Source organism: Kwoniella dejecticola, chromosome 9, assembly GCF_000512565.2.
Source record: "Kwoniella dejecticola CBS 10117 chromosome 9, complete sequence".
Taxonomy (NCBI): Eukaryota; Fungi; Basidiomycota; class Tremellomycetes; order Tremellales; family Cryptococcaceae; genus Kwoniella; species Kwoniella dejecticola.
The window spans coordinates 453,337-479,553 of NC_089309.1; the positions used below are offsets into that span (position 1 = coordinate 453,337).

The 26,217-nt window shown below is 48.4% G+C and overlaps 12 protein-coding genes across 12 annotated transcripts; 7 read left to right on the forward strand and 5 right to left on the reverse strand.

Annotated features, from left to right (window-relative positions):
- Positions 1-207: 207 nt before the first annotated feature.
- On the reverse strand, positions 208-3,701 carry I303_107127 (uncharacterized protein; the record flags this gene model as incomplete). The annotated part of the gene is made up of 13 exons (XM_065969508.1): positions 208-315; positions 390-488; positions 563-633; positions 719-966; positions 1,031-1,092; positions 1,157-1,749; positions 1,809-2,336; positions 2,432-2,594; positions 2,656-2,715; positions 2,780-2,808; positions 2,895-3,080; positions 3,148-3,211; positions 3,288-3,701. The coding sequence occupies 13 exons, from the start codon at positions 3,699-3,701 to the stop codon at positions 208-210; spliced, it is 2,625 nt and encodes an 874-aa protein (XP_065825580.1).
- Positions 3,702-4,793: 1,092 nt separating this feature from the next.
- I303_107128 (uncharacterized protein) lies at positions 4,794-6,520 on the forward strand (the record flags this gene model as incomplete). The annotated part of the gene is made up of 3 exons (XM_018409811.1): positions 4,794-5,152; positions 5,244-5,880; positions 6,008-6,520. The coding sequence occupies 3 exons, from the start codon at positions 4,794-4,796 to the stop codon at positions 6,518-6,520; spliced, it is 1,509 nt and encodes a 502-aa protein (XP_018260814.1).
- A 361-nt stretch (positions 6,521-6,881) lies between these two features.
- I303_107129 (uncharacterized protein) lies at positions 6,882-11,107 on the forward strand (the record flags this gene model as incomplete). The annotated part of the gene is made up of 14 exons (XM_018409812.1): positions 6,882-7,318; positions 7,381-7,471; positions 7,537-7,678; positions 7,759-8,015; positions 8,110-8,791; positions 8,862-8,965; positions 9,045-9,137; positions 9,210-9,337; positions 9,401-9,641; positions 9,702-9,812; positions 9,889-9,966; positions 10,059-10,178; positions 10,293-10,605; positions 10,773-11,107. The coding sequence occupies 14 exons, from the start codon at positions 6,882-6,884 to the stop codon at positions 11,105-11,107; spliced, it is 3,132 nt and encodes a 1,043-aa protein (XP_018260815.1).
- A 467-nt stretch (positions 11,108-11,574) lies between these two features.
- Positions 11,575-12,390, reverse strand: I303_107130 (uncharacterized protein; the record flags this gene model as incomplete). Its single annotated transcript, XM_018409813.1, has 1 exon — positions 11,575-12,390. The coding sequence occupies one exon, from the start codon at positions 12,388-12,390 to the stop codon at positions 11,575-11,577; it is 816 nt and encodes a 271-aa protein (XP_018260816.1).
- Positions 12,391-13,266: 876 nt separating this feature from the next.
- I303_107131 (uncharacterized protein) lies at positions 13,267-14,817 on the reverse strand (the record flags this gene model as incomplete). Its single annotated transcript, XM_018409814.2, has 7 exons — positions 13,267-13,303; positions 13,376-13,509; positions 13,606-13,854; positions 13,987-14,293; positions 14,352-14,461; positions 14,527-14,583; positions 14,749-14,817. The coding sequence occupies 7 exons, from the start codon at positions 14,815-14,817 to the stop codon at positions 13,267-13,269; spliced, it is 963 nt and encodes a 320-aa protein (XP_018260817.2).
- A 295-nt stretch (positions 14,818-15,112) lies between these two features.
- I303_107132 (uncharacterized protein) lies at positions 15,113-16,820 on the forward strand (the record flags this gene model as incomplete). The annotated part of the gene is made up of 4 exons (XM_018409815.1): positions 15,113-15,453; positions 15,541-16,057; positions 16,176-16,310; positions 16,407-16,820. The coding sequence occupies 4 exons, from the start codon at positions 15,113-15,115 to the stop codon at positions 16,818-16,820; spliced, it is 1,407 nt and encodes a 468-aa protein (XP_018260818.1).
- A 124-nt stretch (positions 16,821-16,944) lies between these two features.
- I303_107133 (uncharacterized protein) lies at positions 16,945-18,487 on the reverse strand (the record flags this gene model as incomplete). Its single annotated transcript, XM_018409816.1, has 3 exons — positions 16,945-17,373; positions 17,458-18,145; positions 18,204-18,487. The coding sequence occupies 3 exons, from the start codon at positions 18,485-18,487 to the stop codon at positions 16,945-16,947; spliced, it is 1,401 nt and encodes a 466-aa protein (XP_018260819.1).
- Positions 18,488-18,843: 356 nt separating this feature from the next.
- I303_107134 (uncharacterized protein) lies at positions 18,844-20,363 on the forward strand (the record flags this gene model as incomplete). Its single annotated transcript, XM_018409817.1, has 3 exons — positions 18,844-19,127; positions 19,200-19,854; positions 19,935-20,363. The coding sequence occupies 3 exons, from the start codon at positions 18,844-18,846 to the stop codon at positions 20,361-20,363; spliced, it is 1,368 nt and encodes a 455-aa protein (XP_018260820.1).
- A 333-nt stretch (positions 20,364-20,696) lies between these two features.
- I303_107135 (uncharacterized protein) lies at positions 20,697-22,328 on the forward strand (the record flags this gene model as incomplete). The annotated part of the gene is made up of 3 exons (XM_018409818.1): positions 20,697-20,983; positions 21,087-21,795; positions 21,882-22,328. The coding sequence occupies 3 exons, from the start codon at positions 20,697-20,699 to the stop codon at positions 22,326-22,328; spliced, it is 1,443 nt and encodes a 480-aa protein (XP_018260821.1).
- Positions 22,329-22,591: 263 nt separating this feature from the next.
- On the forward strand, positions 22,592-23,256 carry I303_107136 (uncharacterized protein; the record flags this gene model as incomplete). The annotated part of the gene is made up of 2 exons (XM_065969509.1): positions 22,592-22,875; positions 22,941-23,256. The coding sequence occupies 2 exons, from the start codon at positions 22,592-22,594 to the stop codon at positions 23,254-23,256; spliced, it is 600 nt and encodes a 199-aa protein (XP_065825581.1).
- A 273-nt stretch (positions 23,257-23,529) lies between these two features.
- I303_107137 (uncharacterized protein) lies at positions 23,530-24,095 on the forward strand (the record flags this gene model as incomplete). The annotated part of the gene is made up of 2 exons (XM_065969510.1): positions 23,530-23,601; positions 23,664-24,095. 2 exons carry the CDS (start codon positions 23,530-23,532, stop codon positions 24,093-24,095), a joined length of 504 nt encoding a protein of 167 aa, XP_065825582.1.
- Positions 24,096-24,324: 229 nt separating this feature from the next.
- I303_107138 (uncharacterized protein) lies at positions 24,325-25,876 on the reverse strand (the record flags this gene model as incomplete). Its single annotated transcript, XM_018409820.1, has 3 exons — positions 24,325-24,807; positions 24,881-25,520; positions 25,593-25,876. The coding sequence occupies 3 exons, from the start codon at positions 25,874-25,876 to the stop codon at positions 24,325-24,327; spliced, it is 1,407 nt and encodes a 468-aa protein (XP_018260823.1).
- Between the last annotated feature and the right edge of the window lie 341 nt (positions 25,877-26,217).

Sequence of the window (26,217 nt, forward strand, 5' to 3'; positions counted from 1 at the left end):
ATATCCAGGCAAAGCAACTCCGAGAGTACCGCCTCATCGACTGATCAATCCTCACTCTCGTCTTACAGCGATCATCTCTCCCTCTCGATCGATACATGGTATATTACTCTCTACGCTCATTCATCCGATTTCGTACGGTTGTCGTCTGATACAGTTCTGTTTTCCCTTTCTCCTCTTGTGACGGTCTGATATGCGTTCATCGTTGGATCATCGGATCAGGAATGATAAACATAATTGGATGAAACAAGCTACCGTACAGAAGTAAAATCCGTACGCGTATCCCGTCGGATTGCCGTTGATTGATGCTGACCATACCTGATCACATGAATAAGCACGGATCCGGATACACACTCACAAGGTCGACCCAAAAAGGAATGAGGTAGACTTACTGCTCCACCGATGATTGGTCCGACGAATCTCGATGCGGATACTGTACTTTGGGCCAAACCATTGGCTAGACCCACTACATGCGGTGGTGACATTGCATTCTGACGATCCGCATCTCCATCAGCTTGTGTACCCATTTCTGCGAGAGGAATAAGGTTCAGCACAGCTGACTTACAATGAGCACCATGACAGACGTGTAGGCGAAAGTGCTAGCGCAATACCTTATAGCGGTGATCAAGGTCAGGCCTGCGACAACCCAAGATCCGAGATGAATCAGCGCCAGCCTCGAACAAGGGAAATCGCAATATTGGTGGTGGAAGCAAACACATACCAGTCATAAGCATGAATCCTCCCTCGGAATCTGGGCTTGCTACTTTATGCAAGATCGGCAAAGCGAAGTATGCGGGCAAGTAAAGTGCCGAACCGATTCTGAACATTTGCAAATGGTTGAATTTGCCCAAAGGAGGACCAAGTCGAGGGTAAAGGTAGAACTGGTAGACGAGTTGACAGCAGCACATTATAGCTACAAGGAAAGAGAAATGGGCAGGATTCAATCCTAATCCTCCTGAACGATAAGGACTATCACCACGAAGTGTTATCAGCTTAGCTCGCGCAACACGAAACAACTTCAGGAAGAGCTTACGTGACCAGGAAGGAAAGGAAAACTTGATCATGGATGGTACCGTGCAAGGCGACGAGACCATACTACGAGAATGAGGTATCAGCGGAGGACGACTGATCAAATAGAATAGGATGGTGTTTGGCTCACCTGCATGATCATCAGGAAAGGCAATAACGAGAATGAGCTAGGCTGTTTCTCCGATATAACCTGTGTTCCACCTGGGGTAGTAGCGACGGCCGAGCCAGTAGCTGCTCCCTCAGAGATCACGGCCAATCCACCAGCAGGTTGACCAGGACGTGTCGCGGGAGCAGGGAAGAATGGATCTTGATTCTCCGTGGCCGGTGATTCGCCTTCATAGGCAGCAGCTACAGCTGGAGGAGTCCTTACTCCGGTGTTCGAGAAGATCGCAGGTAAATGTCCCGAGGAAGTGCTGAATCTTCGACCACCGTGAGAAACGGATAATCGATGTGCTCCGAATGGTTTGTAAATCGATGATGCGCCAGAAACGATTCTGGTGGTTCTTCCGCTTGGTTTACGCAAGCCTAATGAGCTTCTTGGATCGTCCATTGTGGAACCTGGTGTGAGACCGGGAGATGGTTGAGGAGTTTCATCCTCGATAGCATTTTCCTCTTCTGTCAATTCACCTTCCGTTTCGTCTTCATCCTCAAATACAGCTGTGTCTTGAGCGACAGCGGCTGATACCCATAAGTCGTTGATATTGAATGTGTTCTCCTCATTGGCTGCGATGTCACGTCATGAGCTGATAAGATCAACAGGAAGACCTTGAATCGCAGCTCACCCAAAAGCAGCTTCTGAGCCAGACCCAGAGCACCATGAGCCCTAGCACCCTCATCCTGCTCTTCTTCCTCATCCTCAAGTCTGGGTATAGCAGCTGAAGCCCTTCTAGCAGCTTCCAAAGCAGCTCTAGCAGCCAAAGTAGGATGCTTTGATCGGATTCCACCGTATCCATATGCGGTACCCAGACTTGCTCGACTATCCCTTCTAGCATGCGGGGTAGTCGACAAGGCGGGATACCCAGCTCCATACGAGGCAGCTTCGATCTCTCCTGGCGAAAGAGCGGCGTTCCGCTTGATGCTGACGGAAGGAACTCGGATGGCTGTCCGGCTGGAAGGTGCAGGAGAGGCGGTTCTCTCGACAGCGGGAGATGTCCCGGCGAGAGGTTCATCCTTTTCTACCGTAAGTGCAATTCTTGATCCTCCTCTTACACCTCCATCCCAAGAGAGGAAGCAGGCGAGAATGGCTCCTATGACGAGGATGACGCCGGCGATAAGGGTTGGAAGGACGTAAGGAAATCCTTGGAAAAGCTCTACAATCCCGTTAAATCAGCATTGCCACCTCGCTACCGCTCATCACCAGCGCTCAATGGGGGAAAAGGGGACAATGATGGAATGCGACACTTACTGACTTTGCTCAAAAAGCTACCAGGGAAGTTGTCCACTGGGCTCTCAAACACTCCACCAATGATCGGACCAATGACTCCTCCGAAACCCCACGAGAAACCTAATACTGCGTATGCTCGAGAAGCGTTGGTGTCGTCTGTTAAATCTCGGATAGATCCTCGGAACTGACGAAAAATGTAGTCAGTATAAAGACCAAGTGGAAGAAGACAGCGATGAAATACTCACCACACCGACAGCACCGCCAAAGATACCTTGGATCAATCGTACACAGATAGCTTCTGGTAGCTACGAGGATGTTGCATTAGCTCATCGCATCAGTAGGCTGGGTTGTAAAGGCGAGCAACCTCACCGATTCGGAAGTACCGAAAATAGTCAAAGCTGGAATTGATCCACGACCATGAATGCATCAGCTCCTGGCGCTCATACGACGCAAGACAGGACCCCTTCATTTACGGGAAACTCACCGATGGCGCTACCAAGCAGACTAGCAACTAACACTGCTCTTCGTCCATGTCTATCTGCTATACTGCTCCACAACAACGATGTAAAAAACTGTGTGATGAAGAAGACCGATACCAAATTACCGGTCCAAAGACCGACGGCGGCTTCGGTTTCACTATTCTTTTCCCGTCCGGACGCGATGAAGAAGCCTATTAAGTATATTGACGCGTCAATCAGCGGCGATATCAAGATATTATGACGAGGTAAGAGACTTACCTTCTACCATCTTTAGTAAGAAGGGCGTACACAGATTCGCAGAAAGCAACTCCGATAACATCGCCTGACGAAGAGAGGAAGAAAGTCAATAATGGCCGTGAAGTGCATCATGTCTGCCGCAAAGGGTTGGAGAAACTCACTATGCACATAACGATCATAGGGAGAACAGGAAGGGGAGTAGAATATGCAGGTCTGATACCGGGTACGAGAGTGGGTAATTTGGGTTGAGTGTCCTCGTCATCGGGCAAGGGCGATCCAACATCTAATCCTGGTGTACCCCTGCTCATCCTTCTTCCACCCCTACCGTAGCTCGCGAAACTATTCCTCACTGATCGCCGGTGATTTTTCGAAGCTGCTCGAGGAAGGGTACCGCCATGTTCACCATTACCATTATGTGATGGCGATCCATTGGGCGAGTCTAAGTCTAAGTTGAGGTTGTGGACACGCTGATTCGTTGGCGAAGGGGTATCGGTCGATAAAGCTGAATCACCAAGCAGGTCCGTGCTTGTCGGTCTTGGCGGCAAGGTGATCTTACTAGGTGGTGTGGCTGTCATTCTGACCACTATCTACGCGTAGATTCAGACCACCTTTGGCGACACGACTGAAGATGAAAATGAGGAAGAGCTGGAGAAAGCGGCGATCATGAGCTATAATGTACGATGTGGAGACCAATCCAAGGTGACTTGGGGTTTGAGTTTCACTTTCAAAGCCACGTGGATGGACGCGTTGATCTGATCTTTTTGATCGTTGCGTAACAAATCGCTCAAATCAAAACAACGGAGAAAACCCGCGTCGGACCGAATCACCGTAAGGGATTCAGATATCGGAGAATGCTCACTCGCTCTGCATGTTGTTGACAGAGCTATGAGCAGCTCGTAGTTCTCAGGCCGCGTGAGGGTCGTTGCTCAGTCGGCGTCGATGATCAAAGCGATCAGTGATCAAGCGCCGGAATAAAACGTCTAATCTGTGCCTGAGAACCGCAATTCTCGAACGCCAGAAAATGATGATCATCATACGCCTCAAACCGAAAAATGAGATTTCAGGTGCGGGATCATCATTTTTGGCGTTCGAGATTCTCGCTTTTTGGCGTACTACCATCGTACTGTATATTGCTATTACGCACGCAGTCCAGAGCGACTTTGTTCAGCTGGTCCGCTTATAAATCCCTCATACTTTGCTTATTAAGCTTGGTGTAGAAGTATAGAGGGTAGTCGTACGGCATTGACTTTCAAGAGTTGTCCATGCACGTACTTTCACTCTTAGATATCTCTCAGAAGAGCGGGATACTTCTGCGAGACTTCTCAGAACAGATCCGGAAATGAATTTGACCATCCTCTGATCTTGCGCTCTCAAAGTCTACATCGCTCATGTGAGCGACCCTGGACACAGATAAAGAATCTTGGTTATCTATTGTTCTTTCCCTTCTTTGGTACCGAAGATAAAAAATGTCTTATTGTTTTCGTTTTGCCCGAAAAATGCATATATAAAGAGCGTTATTTGCGACTGATATTTTCTCCCTCATCTCACCTCATCTCATCTCAGCATTCCAGAATAACGTTGCTCTGTGTATATACTTATATCTTACTCAATTACCGTCTATAGCTTAAGTCTCTTTCAACTTGATACACTATATATAATCATATACGATGTCAGATATAATCGAGATTTCCAAACCACTCAAATCAGTCCGCTTCGCCTCTCCCGAAGACGAGTCGACCCCATGTCACTTCCACAGACTTACAGATGAATTCATCATTGAAGTCGGTAAATACCTGTTACCCACCCAAACCAAGAGCATACCGTCTTGCCGCCCACACTTCGAAAATTATCAACACCCCTTCGAGCTCAAGCTGGACTATAATGACTACTTGTCCCTCCGGGAAGCATGCCACAAGACGTCTTACCTGCTCAAACCGATCAAGAAGGAATTGGAGATTGAGATTAAGAGTAAAAGCGATTTGCAGAGATGGTTGGATGCCCCGCAGGAAATACTGGATGGTGTCATGTGAGCGATTCTGAATTCGATTAGCTCAGATTAATAGCATATGCTCTGGTCAGTGGCTGATCAAGGGTTCTTCGGACACATGTCACACCAGACGCCTTCGTGTCAACTTCACTTTATCTCCCGAAGAGGACCTGCCCACCGTGTCGACCAAATTGTGGAACGACTTTATGAGCCTTCTTGGAAGATTGTCCAATTTGCTAGAGCTATACCTTACCGAGACGCCTTTCTGCTGGCACGGACGCAACGGTCAGAAAATGCTATTCCAGCTGCCCGAATGGCCGGACGAGGATCATTCTCCCTTTGAATCCATCCAGACCCTCGCCATTGAAGTGAAATGCAGATGTTGCGCAGAACATTTCATAGGACTGACAGATGTGATGGCTGGCCTAAAACATCTCAAGTGTACCACGGATGACAGTGTTCAGCAAGACGACATGCGAGAAGACGCCTACGATTTTCTGCTGACTGTCTCCTATCTCCCTCGACTGGAAACGCTATATCTGAAATGGTGGTCTCTTAACATGTTCGGCGAGGAAGCTGTATCCGCCATTAGCGAATGTTTTCCAAAACTCAGAAAACTGTACTTCTCCACCCATGCTAGAGAGGCGCCCTACACACTCTGTCAGAGAGCACGGTTGGAGTGTATACGAGAGCAGAATAATGCTGATGGGTGGCAATCCATACTCATGCCGGAGAAGAACCAATTGTTACAATTAGGATCTTCCCTAGTGAGTTTTTTTGTCTTCCGGTCGATGCGAACGACAATAAGTCTTTGGATTATCCTGTCCGCGTCCAGATCGGATGTATAAAATGGGAACGTCATACTGATTGTCTGTCACACCTTTTTGCTAACAGGCTGAGTTCGCCGAAGAATGGTCTGGAAACCGGTACATGGAAGAAGTCGACTATGGCTTCCTACTGAATCTACCTGAATATACCACGCACGAGCTATTCGACGCTCCTGTTCGAAAGAGAGGTGAAGCGACCACGGATAACCTGCCTTTGGGATCTGATCAGCCTTCAAGATTACGCAGAGTTAGCCCCGTAGAATACACAGTGTTATACAAAGACGCTATAGTCAGCGCTGCGAAAGAGATGAAGGAGAATTGGCCGTCTTTGGAAAGAGTTCATTTTTGGCAAGATAAACAGAAGCGAGCGGATTCTCCTACAAGGGATTATGTCCGATGGACAGCAATTATCGAGAAGGATACTCAAGGTGCCATCAACGTCGTGATTGATCCTCCCCAGGTGATGAAGCATGAGTTGACTTGGTCGGATGAAGGCACGGTCCCGCCTGATGTCGAGGAAATATGTGATCAGCGCTCTCGTCTGTTCTTCCCTCGACGTAATCCAGAATCGACAAATTGAAACGCCATCTCGTAGCCTCTGTATTTGATCTATGTTTCCAGTATCCGGTACAAGAATATGATGTATGTATCAGTATCTTCGCAGCCAGGCAACACCAACAAGTAAGCAGATATCGAGTTCTATGCCATGCTTGTGGTGTTCTGCAATCCTCATGCATGTTTTTGCCCTTTCTGCCGCCACCACTCTGAATGACGGATGAATTCAGGGTAACTTGGATCAAAGCACGCTTGATTCAGGAGTCCCCACACAACCTCGATGCTACGAAACATGCGACATGAGCTCAACAACAGACAACGTTAAAGATACTTTGTTTCCTGATATCTCAAATATCGATACATAGAGTACTCCGACTGCGTGCATCATGCCAGTCGGGTCAGTTTCGACCTCGCAGTCATCTTCGCAACCAGACGAAATGGCTTTACCGGATGACGAGCCAGAAGCGGGACCTTCCAGGGTAACTTCCATATTGACGAGAAGATCAAGCTCGTCGACCACATGCTCGAGAAAGGGCAAAGAGAGGGCATTGGTAGATGCATCAGAGGCTCCGGTAGAAGATCGGTCTAGTGATGAGGGAGGCAGTGATTCCGATGACGATCATGAGGACGATGAAGAGGCTACGGGCGAGGATGAAGAAGATCATCAGAAATTATCGAACGGAGTGACACCGAAGGGGAATCATTTAGGCGATGAAGTCAGCAATGGTCAAGATAGTGAAGCAGAAGACGATGATGACGATGGTGGGGACGAGAAAGAAGAAGAAGAAGATGACGATGATGACGATGATGACGATGATGAACCGTGCGTCCTTACCCCCATACTTGGCAAATCCTGAGCTACAGTCACTGATAACTTCCTCGCAGAGCGCTCAAGTATAGTCGGCTGAAAGGACGTATACCGGAGATACTGGGTAAAGATACTGCATCAACAATAGCAGTATCCCCTAGGGTCATCGTGAGCTGCCCAGCATTGACATCGGCATCTTATTGTAGCTGATAAGTCCGTCATTCGTCATCCAGGCCCTGGGAACGCATAACGGAATGGTCCATGTCCTGACGTACGAAGGTGCGAAAGTGAACTCATTCCGTCCACATGCAGCCAGTGTGACATGTTTGAAGATGGACGAGGATAACGACTTTGTCGCAACAACAAGTGTGGAAGGTGAGCCACCTTTCGATCTGCTCGACTCGTCTTGCGCGATGTGATGGGTCGAATAATTCTAGCTAATTCGAGTTTTTTAGGTCGAGCCGTCATCCATTCTCTGACATCGACTGAATCGTACGCATTTGACTACAAAAGACCGATGAGAGCTATAGCACTAGAACCGGGGTTCGCGAAGAAGAACACTCGCGCTTTTGTCTGCGGTGGGCTAGCTGGGAATTTGATCATGCAAGAAAAGGGATGGTTAGGGTATAAGGAACAGATAATACATTCTGGCGAAGGACCTATATGGGCTATAGAGTGGAGAGGAAACCTCATAGCTTGGGCAAATGATCTTGTGAGCATTCCGTTGCTGGTTAGGTCTCCCATACCAGACCATGCGTGTCCCCATCTTCCGATTGGATTCAGCTGATTTGCTACGGGATTTGTAGGGTGTCAAGATTTACGATACGACCACCTCACAGCGTATAGGCTACATAGATCGAGGCGATCACGCACCTCGAGCAGAGATTTTCAAGTGTAACTTACAGTGGAAAGACGATCATACCCTAATAATCGGCTGGGCGGACCATATCAAGATAGTTCGAATACGCAATCGAGCAAAATCCCAAACTACAAGTGGACTTCCTCCCCTCACAGTCGAGATGACAGCCATATACCAAGTCGACTGTATGATCTCCGGTTTGGCGCAATACAATTCCTCTTACGTGGTCTTAGCGTATATAGCGCCAGACACCTACGAGAACGAAGCTACGGACAATCCCGAAGAACAACGTCGAAAGGCTGCTAATCGACCTGAATTGCGCCTGATCGAAAAGGGAGAAGAAGTAAATGCGGATGCGCTCAGCTTGGCGAATTACCACATGTACAGGTGTAACGATTATTCCCTGGTTAAATCGCAGAGGGAGAACGAGGACGTTTTCTTCGTGATTAGTCCGTCGGACGTTGTTGTGGTCAGACCACGGGATGAACTGGATCATATTGATTGGCTGGTGGAGAGGGAACGATATAGCGAAGCGCTGGAATCTGCCGAAGAGCTCAGGAAAAGACATGGGAATGCGTTGGATGTACGCTCGATAGGGCTGAAGTACATGAACCACTTGCTGGCGCAAGGTAAGCGACAGATTGATTTTTACGTGTTTGTCGTGCTGCAGCTGATCATGCTGGATGCTCGACTAACCAGATCATTTCGAACAGACTGCATCTCTTGCCCCGAAAGTGCTAGGACAAGATACGGATCTGTGGGAGAAGTGGATCTATACCTTCGTCCAGCATCACCGATTACCTGTAAGTGTCGTCGTCAAGTTTTTCATCTCCACCCGGCAATGTCGTGTTTCTTTGTGCTGATAAAGGTAAGGTGAGTCAGGTGATCATCCCCTTCATCCCGACGAAAGATCCGCAACTTGGTAAACCGGTATACGAGATGGTGTTTGGGCACTTGTTGGTCAACGATCGAGCTGTAAGTCGTGGCTGTCGATGGAATGGACAGCTTCCTCTAGTAATTATAGCTGATGAGAACGAGATATCGCAGGAATTGCTCAAGACTATCACCTCGTGGCCCACCGATATATACGATCTTAATACTGTCATGGGTGCGGTCCAAGGGGAGTTGCAAGCTAGTAAAGATGACCCGATATTGCTGGAATGTTTGGCGGAATTGTAAGTACAGCTTTGAATGCGTCAGCCAAGGGGGGCTATGCTGATCTATTCACATATATTTAGGCATTTAATCAATCGTCAACCCGCAAAAGCCCTGCCTTATTTCCTGAGGTTACGCCGACCCCACGTATTCGATCTGATTCGAGAACATAACTTGTTCACGGCAGTGCAAGATCAAGCGTTACTGTTAGTACAGTTCGATCAAGAACGAGAAGTTCAAGAAAATACAGAAGAGGTCAAGGGGGACAAGAGTAAACATGGCGCGGCTATCGAATTGCTAGTAGATCATACGCACTCGATACCTGTAAGTGCGGCTTCCTGCTATCGTCCAATTGGAGCTGAATCCATCGATTGCTGTGAGTAGATCGATAGAGTTGTACAACAATTGGAGGAGAAGCCAAAGTACCTCTACATGTACCTTGATGCGCTCTTCACGAAAGATCCTCAATTCTGTCTACCGTACAGTGACAGAATGGTAAGTGCATTTCCCCAAAGCGCCATCGCTATTGTTATTGCATCAAGCTGAATACCGATGTGATCTGGCGATATAGGTCGAGCTTTACGCGCGATACGATCTGGCTAGGCTGATGCCCTTCTTGAGAGCCAGTAACTACTATGATCTGGAGAAGGTTAGTCCGCCGAGCTGACAAGCCTTTGTGGGCATAATCACGAATGTCTTCATCGAAAGCAATCAGGTCTGACAAAGCTTTGTCGGTCTCAGGCATACGAGATCTGTAAAGAGCGTGACTTGGTGACTGAACAGGTATTCTTACTTGGTCGAATGGGTAATAACAAGAAAGCGTTGATGTTGATCATCGAGAGACTGGGAGATGTGCAGCGTGTGAGTGCCACTTTATCCTATGTTCGCACGATCCTACCAGTCGTGCGGTTTCCAGACTACTCTCGTGCTGTCTACAATCATGTGTATGCCGGCTGACGTAGCATGTATCGCTAGGCAATCGACTTCGCTAAGGAGCAATCTGACGAAGATCTATGGGAGGATCTCCTCACGTATTCTGAAACACGACCATCATTCATTCGAGCTCTCCTAGAACATGTAGGAGCAGAGATCAACCCTATTAGACTGATTAGTCGAATCAAGAATGGCCTGGAGATTCCCGGGCTGAAAGAGGGCGTAGTCAGAGTCTTGACGGGTATGAACCTGCAAGTGTCTCTGTTAGAGGGCTGTCAACACATCTTGAATGGAGATTGCAGTAACTTGGCTATGGAGTTACAGGCTGCTCAAGTGGGAAGTACGAGGTGTTCGCGTGAGTTTTGCAACCTCGCTCTCTCAGGCATCATGGCGGCTGCGCTTCGCCTATCCGGTTCAAGTCAATTCCGCCCCGATATTCATTCGGGCTCAGCCATATATTGAGAGCCGAAGGGTTGTGAGCTGATCGATGATGTGACGATTGCATATTTGCTTCACGTTCAGCCTCATCGGAATGTGCGATATGTCACGCATCATTATTCCTGCCTTCAACAAAATACCCAACATCCACGCTGGTATTACTATATCTGTGCCATCATCTTATACATGCCGAATGCGCTTTACCGGAGGATGTTGAATTGCCCTTGCGTCAAGAGAACTTGAACGTGACTTACCTGCTGGATGATCGGAATCGGAGGAAAACGGGTGGGAAAAATTGGAAGGCCAGAGCGATAGGTGGGAAATTGGGGTATGCGGCTGCTGTTAGAGTTAGGGTAGGACGATGTCCCCTTTGTGAGAAAGGGGGTTCTAGCGGTGCTGGGGGAGTGAAGCTTGGATAGATGGTAGAAATCAATTTTGGTACAGCTGTCTATTCTGATTCGCCCTGAGAGGAGGTGTCCTGGTTTTGGAGCCTAATGCGTGGCGCAAGTGAGTAACGATATTACGCTAGGGCGTGAAAGGATAAAGGGTAAAAGGGTGAGATCAGCGCATCCGCTCCCATGTATCATCGATTTACTTAGAGCTTGGACGTTCACTCGCATATACTTCACATCCTGCATATCCAGATGCATCTCCTTGTATGCTTGTACATAGGAATAGCATCAGGTTATACAATCATTGTCGCGTGAAGTAGAAATTGTCATTAGGATCTTAGTCATCCGATAGTTCCAGCGTGTAAGGGCAGTAACAGCGACAGCGACCCCATGTGACCCCATGTGACCTTCGCCTATTCCGTTTGCTTGCGACCCACTAATCATTTACCAGAACAACAGTAACGATCAATCTGCCAGTCTACAAATCTACAAATCTACAAAGACAGCGAATCGAAATCCCAAATCGCAGCTCCATCTAGACTTATGGCCGGACCAGCCGACGCTATCGAATGGGTCCACTGATCTCTGTATTCCCTCCAATCGTCTGCATGCCAGAATAGAAGATCTAACAATCCATTCCCAGAGGCTTTCACCTCCATCTCATTTTGCGCTTGCGCGAGTGAGTCTGATTGTCCCGTCAAATCCGTGTCTTCGCCCGTACCCGCTTTCGTGCTTGATGCTGATTTGGCGATAGCATCCTTGCCACACCCTTCTAAATTGAATTGTAGCAGACCATGAATCTTCTCCCCTGCAGCTCGTTGCAGATCTAACAACCGTCCAGCGGAAGACGAAGTGCACATTGCCGTAGAAAGCACTAACAGGAAAGCGAATAGAAGGAAGACGACGGAGATCAAAGGAGAGCGTAAAGGGCGTTTACCGCTCCGCGGGGCTGATAACCTCGGTGGAGCGAGGTATGCCTCGGAGGGAAAGGATGGTAATGAATATGATCTGGTTGGGTTCAGTATTGGTATAGGTCGGATGTAGCTTCCTTTCTCCATTTCTATATCGGAGAATGAGTGGTATGTTGACTCTGACTTTGACGAATTGGAAGTGGTCGAAGAGGTCGTAAGTGACCTAGATCGTGTGCGGGGTTTCTCGCTGATAGCGTCCAAGGGTATAGGCGCAGGTACAGTTGAACGACCAGCGCTGCGCGGGGAAGGTAAACGAGTGGAATCGAAGTTCGATGAAGATGAAAAGAGGGGGGTTGAAGGGGTTATAATTACCCTCGGAAGAGGTGGAGTGGTGGTCATTATCAGAATTCGTTTAAATCAGTCGGGCGGAGGAAGTTTCCGGGCGAGAATCACAATCAATGGGTCTGATGCCTGTCGGAGTGGAGCAAGAGATGATTGTGTTGTTATCAAAGCTAAAGCTGTTGAGGAGTAACGACCGTTGTATTGTCCAGCAATACGTTGCAAGCTATCTATATGAAGGCAAATGGTGTGGGTGGTAGAATCTAGACGATTGATTTTACGACCGGCGTAAGTTCTGATAGGTGATTTTCAAAGGTGAGACAGTCGATCAGACTAGCGTTGATCTGATAAATCAGTGGAGGATGTAGTGTACTGCTGGCAGTCAAAGGTCAGTGAGTGACTTCAACCCGAAGCACTGTGTTGAGACGCGTCTCCTGGACAAATGGAATGAGTAAGGGGCGCAGGGCGCAGGGCGGAAAGAAGCCCTCAATGCGCGTTTGACTTTTGCTGACGCGTAATTCTAGAAGCTTGAATCTGTGCCTGAATCTGATGCACGTTCCTGGACCGAGATATCAATTGGAGATGCGTTTTCTTGGCAATCTACTGCATCACTGATGCTGTTCGAGTGCAGCTCGAAGCACTCTCTTATCGAACTCTGACGGGTACAAGTACATCTTTCCTCCCACCATACTGTTCATGTTTGCAGCTCCGCGGCGTACCCAAATTGTGTTTTGCAGCCTAAGGCGTCTTCGATATGCGCTGCGGGTCTCACGAGACGGCCACACATTAGTGTTCTCGCATACATGATCGTGAATAAGCAGTCCTCTCTTTGTACTGCCTGCTTCTGGGCCACTCGCAAGCTCGGCGTCCTTTCTGGTCTTCCTGAGCATATGCATGCCGCTTTGAGCATGTCTGATTTCGACGAGGAGCTCTAGCCTAAAATGCATTACTTCTGTACAATCGTAGCTTAACCCTATGGTTCAGTGATGATCAGCTAAGCTCGATCGTAAACAACGATCAAATGCCAACAGCTGACTCCACTCACTTGTCCCGTACAATCTCCAGTTCCGTCTCTTCCTCCTCTTCTTCGTTCGCCTTCCCGCTAGCATACAGCTTCCCCTCCCCCGCAGCTGTCCACGAGGCGATATCCCAGCGAGACCATCCCCAGGTTTCCTTGATCTGCAAGTCCCGCCAAAACAGTATTAGCTCGAGTGCATTGAGGCTATGTCTGTAGCTGCAAACTGTTCGTCACTGCGAGAAAGACGCGGAACTCACCTCAGGCTTTTTATGCGGTGCAATGATGACTAACCACCTTGATTTCCCGCTTAACTCGTATAACAAAGCGAACAGCTCTGAAGGTGAAGTCACCAAGTGTAATGCGAAAGAACAGACTATCACATCCCATATTGGCCCTGCTTGACTGTGTTGAAGTGAATCAGGCGGTAAGACCCCGTTTGCTAGGTCCGTGAATGAAATCGGATGACATGGGCGGGATGTTCGTTCCCTATATGCTGGAGAGGTGTACTGGTGAAACCGTAGATTAGTCAGCCTTTGTCTTCCGGTCATCCATATCGACCGCGTCTAATACTTGGGTTGGCGTTGTTGATGATGATGGAGAGGGAAGTATCGATTCAAGAAGAATAGGTCGTAACTCACAGGGTCAGTAGCTACTATATCTATCTCAAAATTCTCAGGTAATTGAGGAGGATCCATATTCCCGAAGACATGTTTACCTTTCCTTGTCCGCGACGAGATCGTCGGTCCTGCGCTTGCCGGTCCGCTGCGCCAGACGTTGGGCGGTATGAATGCTGGTCTGCTCGATTGGCCAGATTGTATCGCTCGAAGAGCAGCAAGGGGATCTGGTGCGGACGACGTATTTGTTATGTGTGGATGCGCGACTGATATTGAGTTGGACTGACTGCCCGCTGTAGCCCATTCGAGGAGACACAAAGTTGCTTCGCCGCTACGAGAGCAAATTTAAGCGTCGCGCTTATCTTGCAAGTTGTGGGGATCCGACGTACCTCCCGGCAGCCATGTCCAACACCCTCAATCCACATGATCTTGTTCCTCCGCTGGAATACAGGTTCCGGCCTTCTGCTTCCCACCATCGGTTCATGAGTGTCCATATGACCTGTTGGAAGACATAAAGGTGGATTGAGCGATGTGTTTCCCTGGCCAGCAGCAGGTGGGACATACCTTCTTGATACCAGGGAAGAACGGGTTCCGATACGTCGCGGCGACTTTTCTGTAATACTGATGTCCTTCTCAGTACGAATATAGCAGAAGATAACAAGAGACTTGAAACGATGATGAGGCCTAAGGTCGCGACTGTGTTATATGCCGATTGTTCACCACGCGAAAGCAGGCAACAAAAGGCCAGGACCTCAAGAACGAAGGAAAGATGGCGGATGGACGCACCTCGTCAACTCCGTGCTCGTTGTAATTGTCTCGCATAGCATGAGACAGATTGCCGTGAACGGTGGACATGTTGATCGAGCCTCAAGTTGTTCTATGACATGCGTCTGCTACTTTTGTAAAGTGGAAATTGGGGCGTATGTTGATCGCGGACCTGCTTTGTGGAGGTCCAGCCGAAGACTCAACTTTTCTGCATCAATCTGTTCTACCGAAATAATATATTCCTCCCACTTATCAATCTTATCGTTATCACTCTTACGTCAATAAGCTTCACGTCGTCTACTTCCTGTTCTGCATTCCGCTGGCACGGTGGATGGGTCGAACGTAGCGACCGAGTCAAGCACCGCACGCCTCTCGCCTTCACATCATGTCTCGGTCAGTCGATTCCCGCTCAGCCTCAGCTGGATGTACACGCACGACGATCCTCGATCTCAGCGATGACATACTTGGCCTTGTTGGACACTATGTCAACGACGATAGCCAATTGCCGTATCCATCATTCGGAGCTTATTGGGAGAACTATCAGTCCGAAATCGATTACAGGAAATCCCGTAGTCTACGCAATCTGCGAGCGAGCTGTTCCAGACTGAGAAAGGTTTGTAAATTACAAAATACGCATGCTCAGATCGAAGAAATAGATTTCTGTGACGAGGATCGTGATTTCGTTTACATTTACGCAGGACCCAAACATAACGAGGAGTCCATCTCGTGAGGATATTTCGCTTCTCCGTACCGTATCAGATAGATACAGAGGCCGCTGGAATAATGCAATTGCTGATTCCAACATGATTTCAGTCGCGCATACATTGATTTGGCAGTATCCGATGAGCTCCACCTCGACCCGCAGGACCCAGTCTCGACCGTGCTCTCCATTGTCGAAACGATGATCAGCCTAGAAGAGCTAGTGATTCGAAGGATACCGCCGTGCGTCCACACAAGCTACGTGAACAATGGTAATTCCTCTCATTCTCACCCTCACTCTCACAACACCGCAACTGAAACGACATCGACTCAACAGCAGGATACGAAGACCGCGCATCTGGGCGCTGAGGCTGCTCTTCTCTCAAAAGTCAAATCCCTGTATATCGGTGTGGACTGCTCGACTTGCAACATCGATCTCTTGTCCGCGCTGTCACTTGAAGCGCCGCAGCTGGAACACCTCAAGATGAACCTTGAGTGGTCACTGCACGAGTCTCGGGACGAGAAGACATGGGGACGTAGTCAAGACCTTCAGACGCCCGTTCGAGGCTTGGTGCACAAGATTCAACAAGGACCACATGCCGCTGAAAAGTCTATTTCTACGATACCCGAGGTGCGACGGGAAAGGACTCGGTGAAGCATCGTCAACTTTCCAGCAGAATCCCTGGATACATATGATCAATACTGCCTTCGAACTGCTCCCGGAATTAGAGACTTTTGCTATTTGTCAGAGTACAACGTATAGTGACTCCATGACTGCTCGACTTTTCATATGGGTAGAAGATATCGATGGACCAGGACCGATACAATGTAGCAGAGCGCTAATTGGTGACAGAGTGCGCCTCGATCTCTTGAATCGAACTCTGGTACGTTAGCAGCTCTCCAGCTCCTTTCCGTATGCCATCGGCAATGACCTCATCTTCAGGTCAAGGTTTTCACGCTAAGTTCGAGAATATACGCAGGACGATTTCCTGCAGGAACTGTCACCTCCCTCAACGCTCAGATTCTTCGATCCGATATTTGTGGTCGGTTTCAGTCCAAGACCGTTCACTACGAGGTCGCCACAAGTGAGAGAAGACAGATCCTCATTCTTGCGCAAACACAAAAGGCGAATCATCGAACCTCATGCGTTCGACCCCGATCGCCAATCCACCTTGAGAAGACATATGACCTATGCTGCTTCGAAGCTCGTGCATCATATACCCGCCTTAACGGGCGGCGCGTTCTGGGAGGAAGGCTCGATGCATAATAAGGATGATTGGTATAGGTGGGAATGGACTGTCAGTATCGACGAAGTCAGTGGGAAGAAGGAGATTGAAATAGATTCAAAGCCTTGGATATTTAGCAAAGAGTTCGTAAGACTTGGTCAAACGTGATTTGCATTGATTATTTAAGCCCATTATCAACGCAGAAAAGCCAGTCGTCTCGTTTCTGCGGATATTAGAGCATGGGCGGTCATCTGGGAACGCGCATATGGTACAGATACTATGTTTAGCCCTACTAACGCTCGTCTGTTCCATGATTATGAAACTCCCCATCTCTATTGTGCGTCCATTTAAACGGGAACTCTTCAGCATCCTCGACTACCACATCATGCTTGTCCGTCAATCTCCATGTCCATCTCTTCATGCTCCTTTTTGACGCATGGCGAACCGGCGACTGATATTCCCAGAAATGCCCGCGCTTCAGGCTAGGAGCATTTGAGAGGATTCCCAGGGCTGCGCGTTGCACTGCGGCTTTGGCTACGTCCGTTTGCCTTGGTTTGAGCCTGGACTCCCTCAGAGTACGCTGGTACTGAGTGGCAGTTGTCACAGGAGAGATCGTGATGTCGTGATTCGCCTTGCTTATCAATGATGAGTAGCATATTCCGACACCCAAGTCGAGTACTTGTAGGTTTTTCGACAGCTTCAGCGGTGCAAGCTCTTGGAACTGCATAAGCAGTCGCGCGAAAGCGGAAACCAGAAGAAAATTAGTGCAACTTTCACCAGAATTCCAGGCGAGACGACGGCTTACCAGATATGCCTCATCCTCCCAATAATCATCTGAATCAGCGTTCATACGCTCTGATCGCATTCCTGGGTGTGTAGATCCAGGGGTCTCCCACGTTGTAAGCCAATCTTCCCTTTCGGTGGTAGTGAAGTCCAAAAACGGGTCCATGCGGTGGGGCGGATCTGAACGATTGCCGGGGAAGCTAAAAAGATGCAGAGCTTCGATCTCTGGACAGGTCTCGGTGATATATCTTAGGTCTTCTTGTGGGGCCGTACGAATACATTTTGCCATCAGCGTATGGAGGGGTAGTATTTGGTCTGCGGTCGGATTTCGAGCACACCATTCGCTTCGGATGGTCTCTAGATCTAAACAATCCTCCAACAAGGCTTTCAGGTGTTTGATGTTGGGCGCTGCCGGTACCAACAACTCCACCAGTTCTTGACAACAGCAGAGACACCGAGACTCTACCGCAAAAGACGTCACAGCAGGCAGGTGGAATGCTGCGTCTTCATACCACGGGTGAGGTGTCCGACACAACGGGTTTGACGTGATGATTAGTTCTTGCAGATTATCGAACTGAGCGAGGAATCGTGAGAAAACTATCCAGTTTGCGAGGATCTGTTCCTCCTCCTTACTTCCTTCCACATTGTCGTCGGGTGTTGCTTGGGCATAGGCAGCATGGGATTTCTTGGGGACGTCGAGCATCATTCTCCTGGTGATGATAATTCATTAGGTGTGCGATTGCTGATTGAGACTCCCGAAAGACTCACTTGACTGCCTTTGATACACCAACGGGATTATGTAAGGTCCATCGCAATACCTGCGACCACTTTCTGATGACGATGTGAAGATCCCTCAAGGGTAAGAGTGATCGGATTCGCTGGCACACAGCTCGGTATGCCAGATAATCTTGATGAACCGAGGGATCGATTTCGTGCTTGAAGTTTGCCCAGTGAGGGTTGAATGATGGGATAGCAATGTCGGCGTCACCATGGGCGAAATTGCCTATGCTGATCAGGATCTCGTCGCTGCAGTCGAGGAGTGAAGGTGACATCGTTACAGGTGTTAAGAATGCGGGTGGGAAGACAGAGGATGAGTGGAGTAAGCACAGAACGAGTCTGTAGCCGGGAGAGATGGTCATGTGAGAAGGAAAGAGTAGAAGGAACAAGTTGATTGCGAAAAATTGTAAGAGGATCGAGCGGGAGAGAGTGAAGTTGGTTGATTGATTCAGGGCGGAGAGGGGGTCCGAGCTGATAACACCGTGTCAATCCCTAAATGATCTCCCATTTACGTAAATGTACTTACTGTTCTATAAAGTCTTTTTCTTATCTTCCTCTGATACTTAGAAGGATCCCAGCTACATTCGGTCTGGGAGGATTGAATAGCCAATACAGTAGTCGTTTCCTCAAGATGACTGCCAGCCTCCTTGACCTCAATGATGATACACTGCAAATGATCGGACTCTACGTACATGGCGATACCGATATTCCGATTCCCTCTTTCAATCCTCATTGGGCTAATTTCGCTGACGAGATCGATCCGAACGTTCAAAACGACTACATCAATTTCCGATCGACTTGCAGAAGATTATCAGCCCTTATGCCTTTGAGGGGACTGCATCTCATACTTAGAAGCTGGAATGATCTGATCAGGTGGAAAGAGTACGCACCAGATATAGTTAAAAGGGCTGTCAGGTCAGTTTATCAGACGTTCTTTCCTTAACCGGCCTGTCGGATACACAGTACTGACGCAGCACGGACTGTCAGACGCCTCATAATAGACATTGACACATCGCTCCAATCAGAAACGCCCAAAGACATTTGGCAAACATTCGCTACCTTACTCCCGAGCTTCGAGGCACTCGAAGAGGTTGTCATCAAGCGATCTCCCACATGCCTACATTCTGCTTCCGGATGGGCGCTTTCCCTTCATCACCAACCCTCACTTCCGAGAATCCAACTTCAGAAGTTGACCTCGATATCGCTCGAGATGAAGTGCTCACAATGCGCCGAGGAATTGTCCCTTCAGCTCACTTCCGCATCTACGTGCATCCGCGCTATAAAGACAACCTATGAGGTAGCCGAGGAACCAAATTCCAGAAATATTCTGGGACAAATGGTCACAAGCAATCCGTGCATCGCAGGGTCTTTGACGGCTCTATATCTCAAGATCGATGATGAGAAATGTGGCAACCAAGTCCTCGCGAAGATCCGAAGGTCCCTGCCCGGCCTGCAAATCCTGCATATGTCGTCGTATACAGACGAGAGATCGGGGGAGTGTCTGATGGGGCCCTATTCCTTGTTCGGCAGCGCCACTTCCACTCTAGACCCGGAATGGTCCTTCAAGATGGCAGATGAGGGCTACAACAGGTCATTCCAGCCAGTTGGATCTATCGACATGTGGCCGACAAAAGAGTGCTGGGTGAGTGACCTTCCGAGCACTGTGAGTTGGTCTTGAGATTGTGCTGAAATGAATTTTTGAAACTCGATGTTGTATTTCAGGACAGATTTTTGAGTATTCTCGGGAAATTCAACCATATCAGATACGTCGACTGCCTTATCAACGTGCTCTTAGAGTATCCATCCGACATTACACCCCACAGGAGCAGAAATCAGAAATCCTCGTCATACGACAAAGCTCTTTGTCGAATATTGGAAGCAAGGCCCTTGGATGCATGTCAGAAAAGACCGATACACCGATCCGCCTTGGTAGCTGCCGCTCAGATCATGCTGGAACACGCACCCACACTCGAAGCCGGGGCTTTCTGGGACCACCACCTACGGGATGAGGACGAATGTAGATGTCACGAGAGGAGCCCGAGCTGCACGTATCGATACAATTGGAGGCGTGTCATGCTGGAAGAGGGCAAGTATGGCATCTTGTTTGAGGATTCGCCAGAGTGTTTTCATGATGACTTTCTTTCTGGCTGATCGTTGAGAGAGGTGGGATGATGCCGATGAGTATGTACCATCACAAGCATTGATGGAAGCCGTCTTGAATATTGGGAGACACCCTTGATGGATAGTTGTATATTGTAGATGGGAAGCACATGCGCAAATTAGTGTCGCGATGTGAGCCGGATAGCTGGAAGACGCTCCTAGTCATAAAAGGCGCAGCGGCGGCGGGGATGTCCGACCCAACGCGATTCCGGATCCTCAACCGCAGATCCCGTTCCTTTCACTTGCTTGAAGTCTTCAAGATGACTGATTTCTGAGACTGCATAATCAATTGTTATCTGTACATCCCGCATCAGTGACTATACCATGGTGCCCACTCAGTTACTGGACTTGAGCGACGATATCATTGATCGAATCGCCTATTTCGTTCACCGGGATTACGATGTCCCGTTGCCTTCCTTCAACCCGCATTGGGCGAACTTTGTCACCGAGCTAGACAGGGGTCTAGCAACCGATTACCTAGCTCTGAGATCAACGTGTACTAGAATAAGAGGCATCTGTGGCTTGAAGGGTCTACACTTGTTTTTGCGGTCATGGCAGAGGGTATTGGAGTGGATGGCGGATGCTCCGGATAGCGTGGTCAAAGGGATCCGGTGAGTCAGATGGCTTGTATACTCAACGAATCATACTCAAGTACCCTCACGCCCAAGATCTAAGTTCAGGTCCACGAGCTGAGTGTCGATTCCTTGGGAATAGACGCCTATCGCTAGATATAGAATGGAAATACTGGCCTCCCGAGCTGAAGAAGTTAGATGAGAATGCGGAAATAGACACCACGAACGGGCATGGGATATATCCTCTTATTCCTACTTGGTCGACTATCACAACTCTGTTGTCAAGATTCACTTCACTCGAAGAACTATACTTAAGCCATTCTCCACTATGTCAACACCGGCCCAAGTTCACAATGACGAGCCAATTGAAGTGTCCGCCCTTAGACTTCTTGCCTCAGCTCAAGTCGCTCGCATTCGAGATTCGCTGCAGCCGCTGCTCTGTGGAGATCCCGAGTCTCTTCATTCCGGCTTGCACGACACTACAACACATCAAAATGGTTATGATCACTCATAACGAAGGGTGGGACAAGCTGTTTGATAGCTGGCAGAGACGTCATCCGGAATTGAAATTAGCTCTCAAGACACTGGTACTAAATCTAGATAGCGAAGCCTCGATCAATGATGAGCTCAAGAGAATATCGAAGTGGGGGATGGGATTGAAGGAACTGCATATGATCAAGGTGGATAGAGGTGGGCTGGAACCAGGTTTCTTCCTTGGGGGAAAACAGGTGGAGAGTACCGGTTCCAGCTTCGAACAGAAATGGGTGTTCAAGCATTTCGAGCAGGAGTGGATAACGGGATTGTCGGACGATGATTCGAATGGAGAAGGATGGGAGGAGAACAAAGCTTGGGTGAGCAACATCGCGCATACACGCATTCACCTCTGATGAACCAGACTCCAGACTTCTGCTAAATTTCCGTGATGTGATCAATATAGACTGAATTCCTCGGCGCCTTATCGAAATATCATAACCTCGAGACCTTTGACTGCGTGATCAACCCGCATATAGATCAAGGCTGGCCTCGCAACGTCATACCGCACGACGAACAGAAAGCGAGCGAATACAACGCGTACCAAAAAGGGATGAGAACGTCATTAGAAAGATACAAAACCACTCAACCTAAATTATCGTCCGCGATGGCTGCTGCGGCTCGTGCGATGGTTGAGACAGTGCCGACGCTGAAGAATGGTTATTTCTGGCAATATCCTTATGATTGGAATAGCGAGCCGGCGCATATATGGAGGAGGTGGTCTTGGCAAAGAGGGGGATTTGGTGGGATCAAGGTAGAACCTGTAGTAGAGCTATTTGCGAGTGAATGGATGATCAATGGAGACGGCGAGGGACATCCGGATTACCAGGATCAAGATTCGGATGACGAGTGAGAGTGTACGATATCGCTCGACTGAAAAGAAGAATTCAAAGGATGGTTCGGTTCGGGTTGATTATGTAACATGTCATACATCAGAAGTTGACTGAGGTTGATATAAACTACACCATATATAAACACCACCATCCTTTCCTGATTCGTCTCTTCTCTTCTGTTTTCCTTTCACTTTCTACCAACTCCTCACCATCATCCTCCTTCTCCTTCCGTTCCAGATGATCATACTCGGCACACTACAGATATACGACCCTACCATCGAGCATGCCCAAAACACTCTTCGACCTCAGCGACGAGCTGATCCAGCGCATCGCGTTCTTCGTTCACGACGATCATGAAGTGCCCCTTCCTTCCTTCAATCCCCACTGGGCCAATTTCGCTTCAGAAATCGATCCATCGGTACAGCAAGACTACCTCAATTTGCGATTAGTATCCCGACGCCTCAGAAGTATCTGTCCCTTGCAAAACCTACACGTCAAGATGATCACCTGGCAGAGGTTCATGCAGTGGTCCTTGCATTGCCCGCGGAATGTAAGATCAGCTGTAACGTACGTGCAGATTGCAACTCATTGATAACTAACGATCGACTGATCAAGCAAGTGTGCTCCTTCAGCCGACTGGTCTTCAACCTGCCGTATGAAAGCATGCGGATTTATCAAAGGTATAGCAGTCCTCAGCCTTACCATGCTTGGACGACAATAGCCAATTTCCTTCATTCTCTCAGGAATCTTCGGGAATTGGAGATCATCGACAGCCCATTATGCACCCATTACCACAGGTTGACGCCCGATTGGGACGAAATCAGTCGGTCGATACATCCAGTCCAGTCGCTCTCTCTCACTTCGCTATCTTGCGAGATGGCTTGCAAACGGTGCGCCAAAAATCTTCCGCTGCTTTTCCTACAATTGCCCCCGCTCTCAAACACTTGAAGATTGCACCTACTCTCTACACGGACGATGCGAACAAGTCTGTGATGAAAGAATACTTCCCAGTCGAGGTTAACGAAAATAGCCTTTTCCGCTTTGAAACGCTTTACATACGAAACATGGATCAAGTTGGGAAGAACAGCACTCTCGGCGATATCGTTGAGATCTTCGATAACCTCCACGAGCTACACATGACGACATACATCGGTAACTCGATGAGACCTTCACCACCTGCACTGCGACATGGAGAACGGCGGCTCGAATTATCATTTCAAGATGACCGATAAGAATTACGATAACTGCTGCGTGCGCTATTTTGAGGATCTGCCAGAAGACGATGACATCCTTGTGAGTAGGATCTCTTCCTCACAGGAAGCAATGGCTGACAGACGCGCTTCCTCTTCGGGCAGGAGAAATTTCTCAGTATCATGTCGACCTTGCAGCACTTGCGAGTACTGGATTGTTTCATCGAAATTAGACGATATCCATGCATCGATTACGATTTGGCAATTCGCAACAAACCTCACAAGAAAACTCGATACGATGAGGTTCGTCTTCGACCAGCCAGCGCTTCCATTGTCAGGAAGGAAGAGGATCCATTCATGGTTGAAGCTGCCGCTAGGCTCATTGCTGAGGCCGCTCCGAACATAGAGAAGGGTTTTCTCTGGCTCTATGGTGGCAGTGATCTCGTATTCACCGATGATACTTGGGACAGATGGACATGGACCTGCAACAGGACAGCCGATCAGGTCGAAATCGCCGTCAATACTCAAGTCGAGGAGTTTTCGCACAAGTGGATCGACAACGCGGACGGGCAGGATAGTGATCGAGAGAGTGTATGAATGAGGGCGGAGAAGACTCATATAAATGGAAATAGAAGTATCGAAATAGTCTAGCATCTAGTGTAAATCGGAGCCGACGTCAACAACAAGTCCATGGTCGACTTAGTCGTAGTGGTCCAAATTGGCACCCATCACATGCATATGTTTCCATATACATCTACTCCACAGCGATAGCTGAATGCAGTCTCCGTATCTTATCACCAGATACCATCCTAATTTGCATGTACCTTCAATCATCGGCATGGTCGGAATGGTACAAATCTGCCGCTTCTGGTCCAGTTCCTTCGTCATTAGTTGTCCAATCCCCAATCGTGTTCTCCGGAATCGGATCGACCATGACAACGATCTGATCCTCGGCTTGACTATCATGTTCGATACGACAACACCACCTATTCCACTGCTTTGCAATATCGTTCTTTCCTCTCACTACTTCCCATATATATATCACCTCCAGTGATGGGAAGTACTTGACTGATTTCTCCGCGATCATCCGGAAGGCGGTCTGCAAGTTGAATTTGTAATCCTGGTATTTGGCGTTTTTCCCTTTGAGGTTCTTGAGCTGATTGAAGTAGTGCTGGGCAGTTTTGTATTTATTTGGAGTAGCTGAAAGATACGGGTTCGGCCTTTCTTTATTCTGCCCAATGCAGATTCGCATTCCCAAATCGATCACTCGTATGTTACGCAGCTGGGAGAGTCTTCTCAGACTTTCATCCTACAAGTTGAGATCTAGTGTTAGCGGGTTGCCTTAGCCTCATGAGCTGGCGTGTAGAAGCTGATTAATTTACGATGGTTACCCCCTCTCTTTGTATCGTATCCATCAGAAGTCTTTCGACTTTGACGTCTCCGCCCATCAGTAATAACTTCATCTCTTCGATGCTGTTCTTCCTCGGAGGGAAGACGCCTAGGTACAAAGAAGGAACTATAGGGTAAGGCTCCTCGATCGAATGAGGCGAGACCAGAAGGGTTTCTAATCTTGGAAAAATTGTGGAGAGCCTTTCGATGACCTTCATAGAATGCTCGGGAGCTCGCACTTTGATGAGCAGTCGTCGCAAAGGATGTTCCGTCACATTGTGTATTTTCTTGAATTCTTCAATTGAGATTGCGAAGGACTCTTCGATACCGTTTTGTATCACTGCTCGGAGGGATAGTAGATCTGAGCTGACGAGAAGGAAAGGATGAATCCATACCGTCGAGCAGAGCGTGCAGTCAGCTCGTAAGTCCAGAGAGACCAAACGAGGCAGATGCAGTGTGATGTGTCGCCTGAGCAGTTGGGCTACTTGATCGTGTTGACAAAGAGGAATGTTAATGATCGTCAATTCTTGTAAAGAAGTCAGCAATTGCAGAAATTCGGCGAGCATGAGCCATTTCGAAATCAGAGATTGTTGAGCAAGTTTCTCTGTCTGTTCGATATCGATCACGAGTCGTCTGTAAATACACAAGCACGGCACTCAGGTTACGTCTATGGACTGTCGGGAAACGACATGAGCAACCACTCACCGCACTCCCCCTAGAACAGATTTGGGAGCCAGTCTCACCCAGCGCTCCAGGCGATACCATCTCGTCAGCTCCAAATGAAGTCCCCTGAGAGGCAAGATCCCCTTCAACTTCCTTGATGTATTGGAAAGTGAACGATAGTCCTTTCCAGCTCGAGTGTTAAGGTCGCTTTTCAGGTTTAGCCAATGTGGGTTGAAGGAAGGAAGAGGGATAAAGGAATCTTCGTGGAGGAAATAACCGATTCGACGGATGATCACCTCGTCTAGGTCTTGAAGATTCTTCGGCATCTTGCTTGCCGTAAGAAAGGCCTCGCTGAATGAGCGACAATTGTTGATAATGTGCGGTACGAATCTTGGCATATGACCTTGGTGAAGAAAGGAAATGTCATGAACGAATCTGACTTTGATCAGAGGTTTATTATATTCGTCAGCTTGTGTTGGTGGTATGCACGAGATGACTGATATTCATCTTTCCAGTGTGTGTCCCTCCTTTGGCTATAAGCTTGAGCCATCGATAATTCCACAGGACATGGTCGATGCATGAGGACTGAGATATGTACATAACAATGTCTATATACATCTGCAAACTTGTCTGCGATCTATGCACATACAGCGTCCAAAAGTACCCA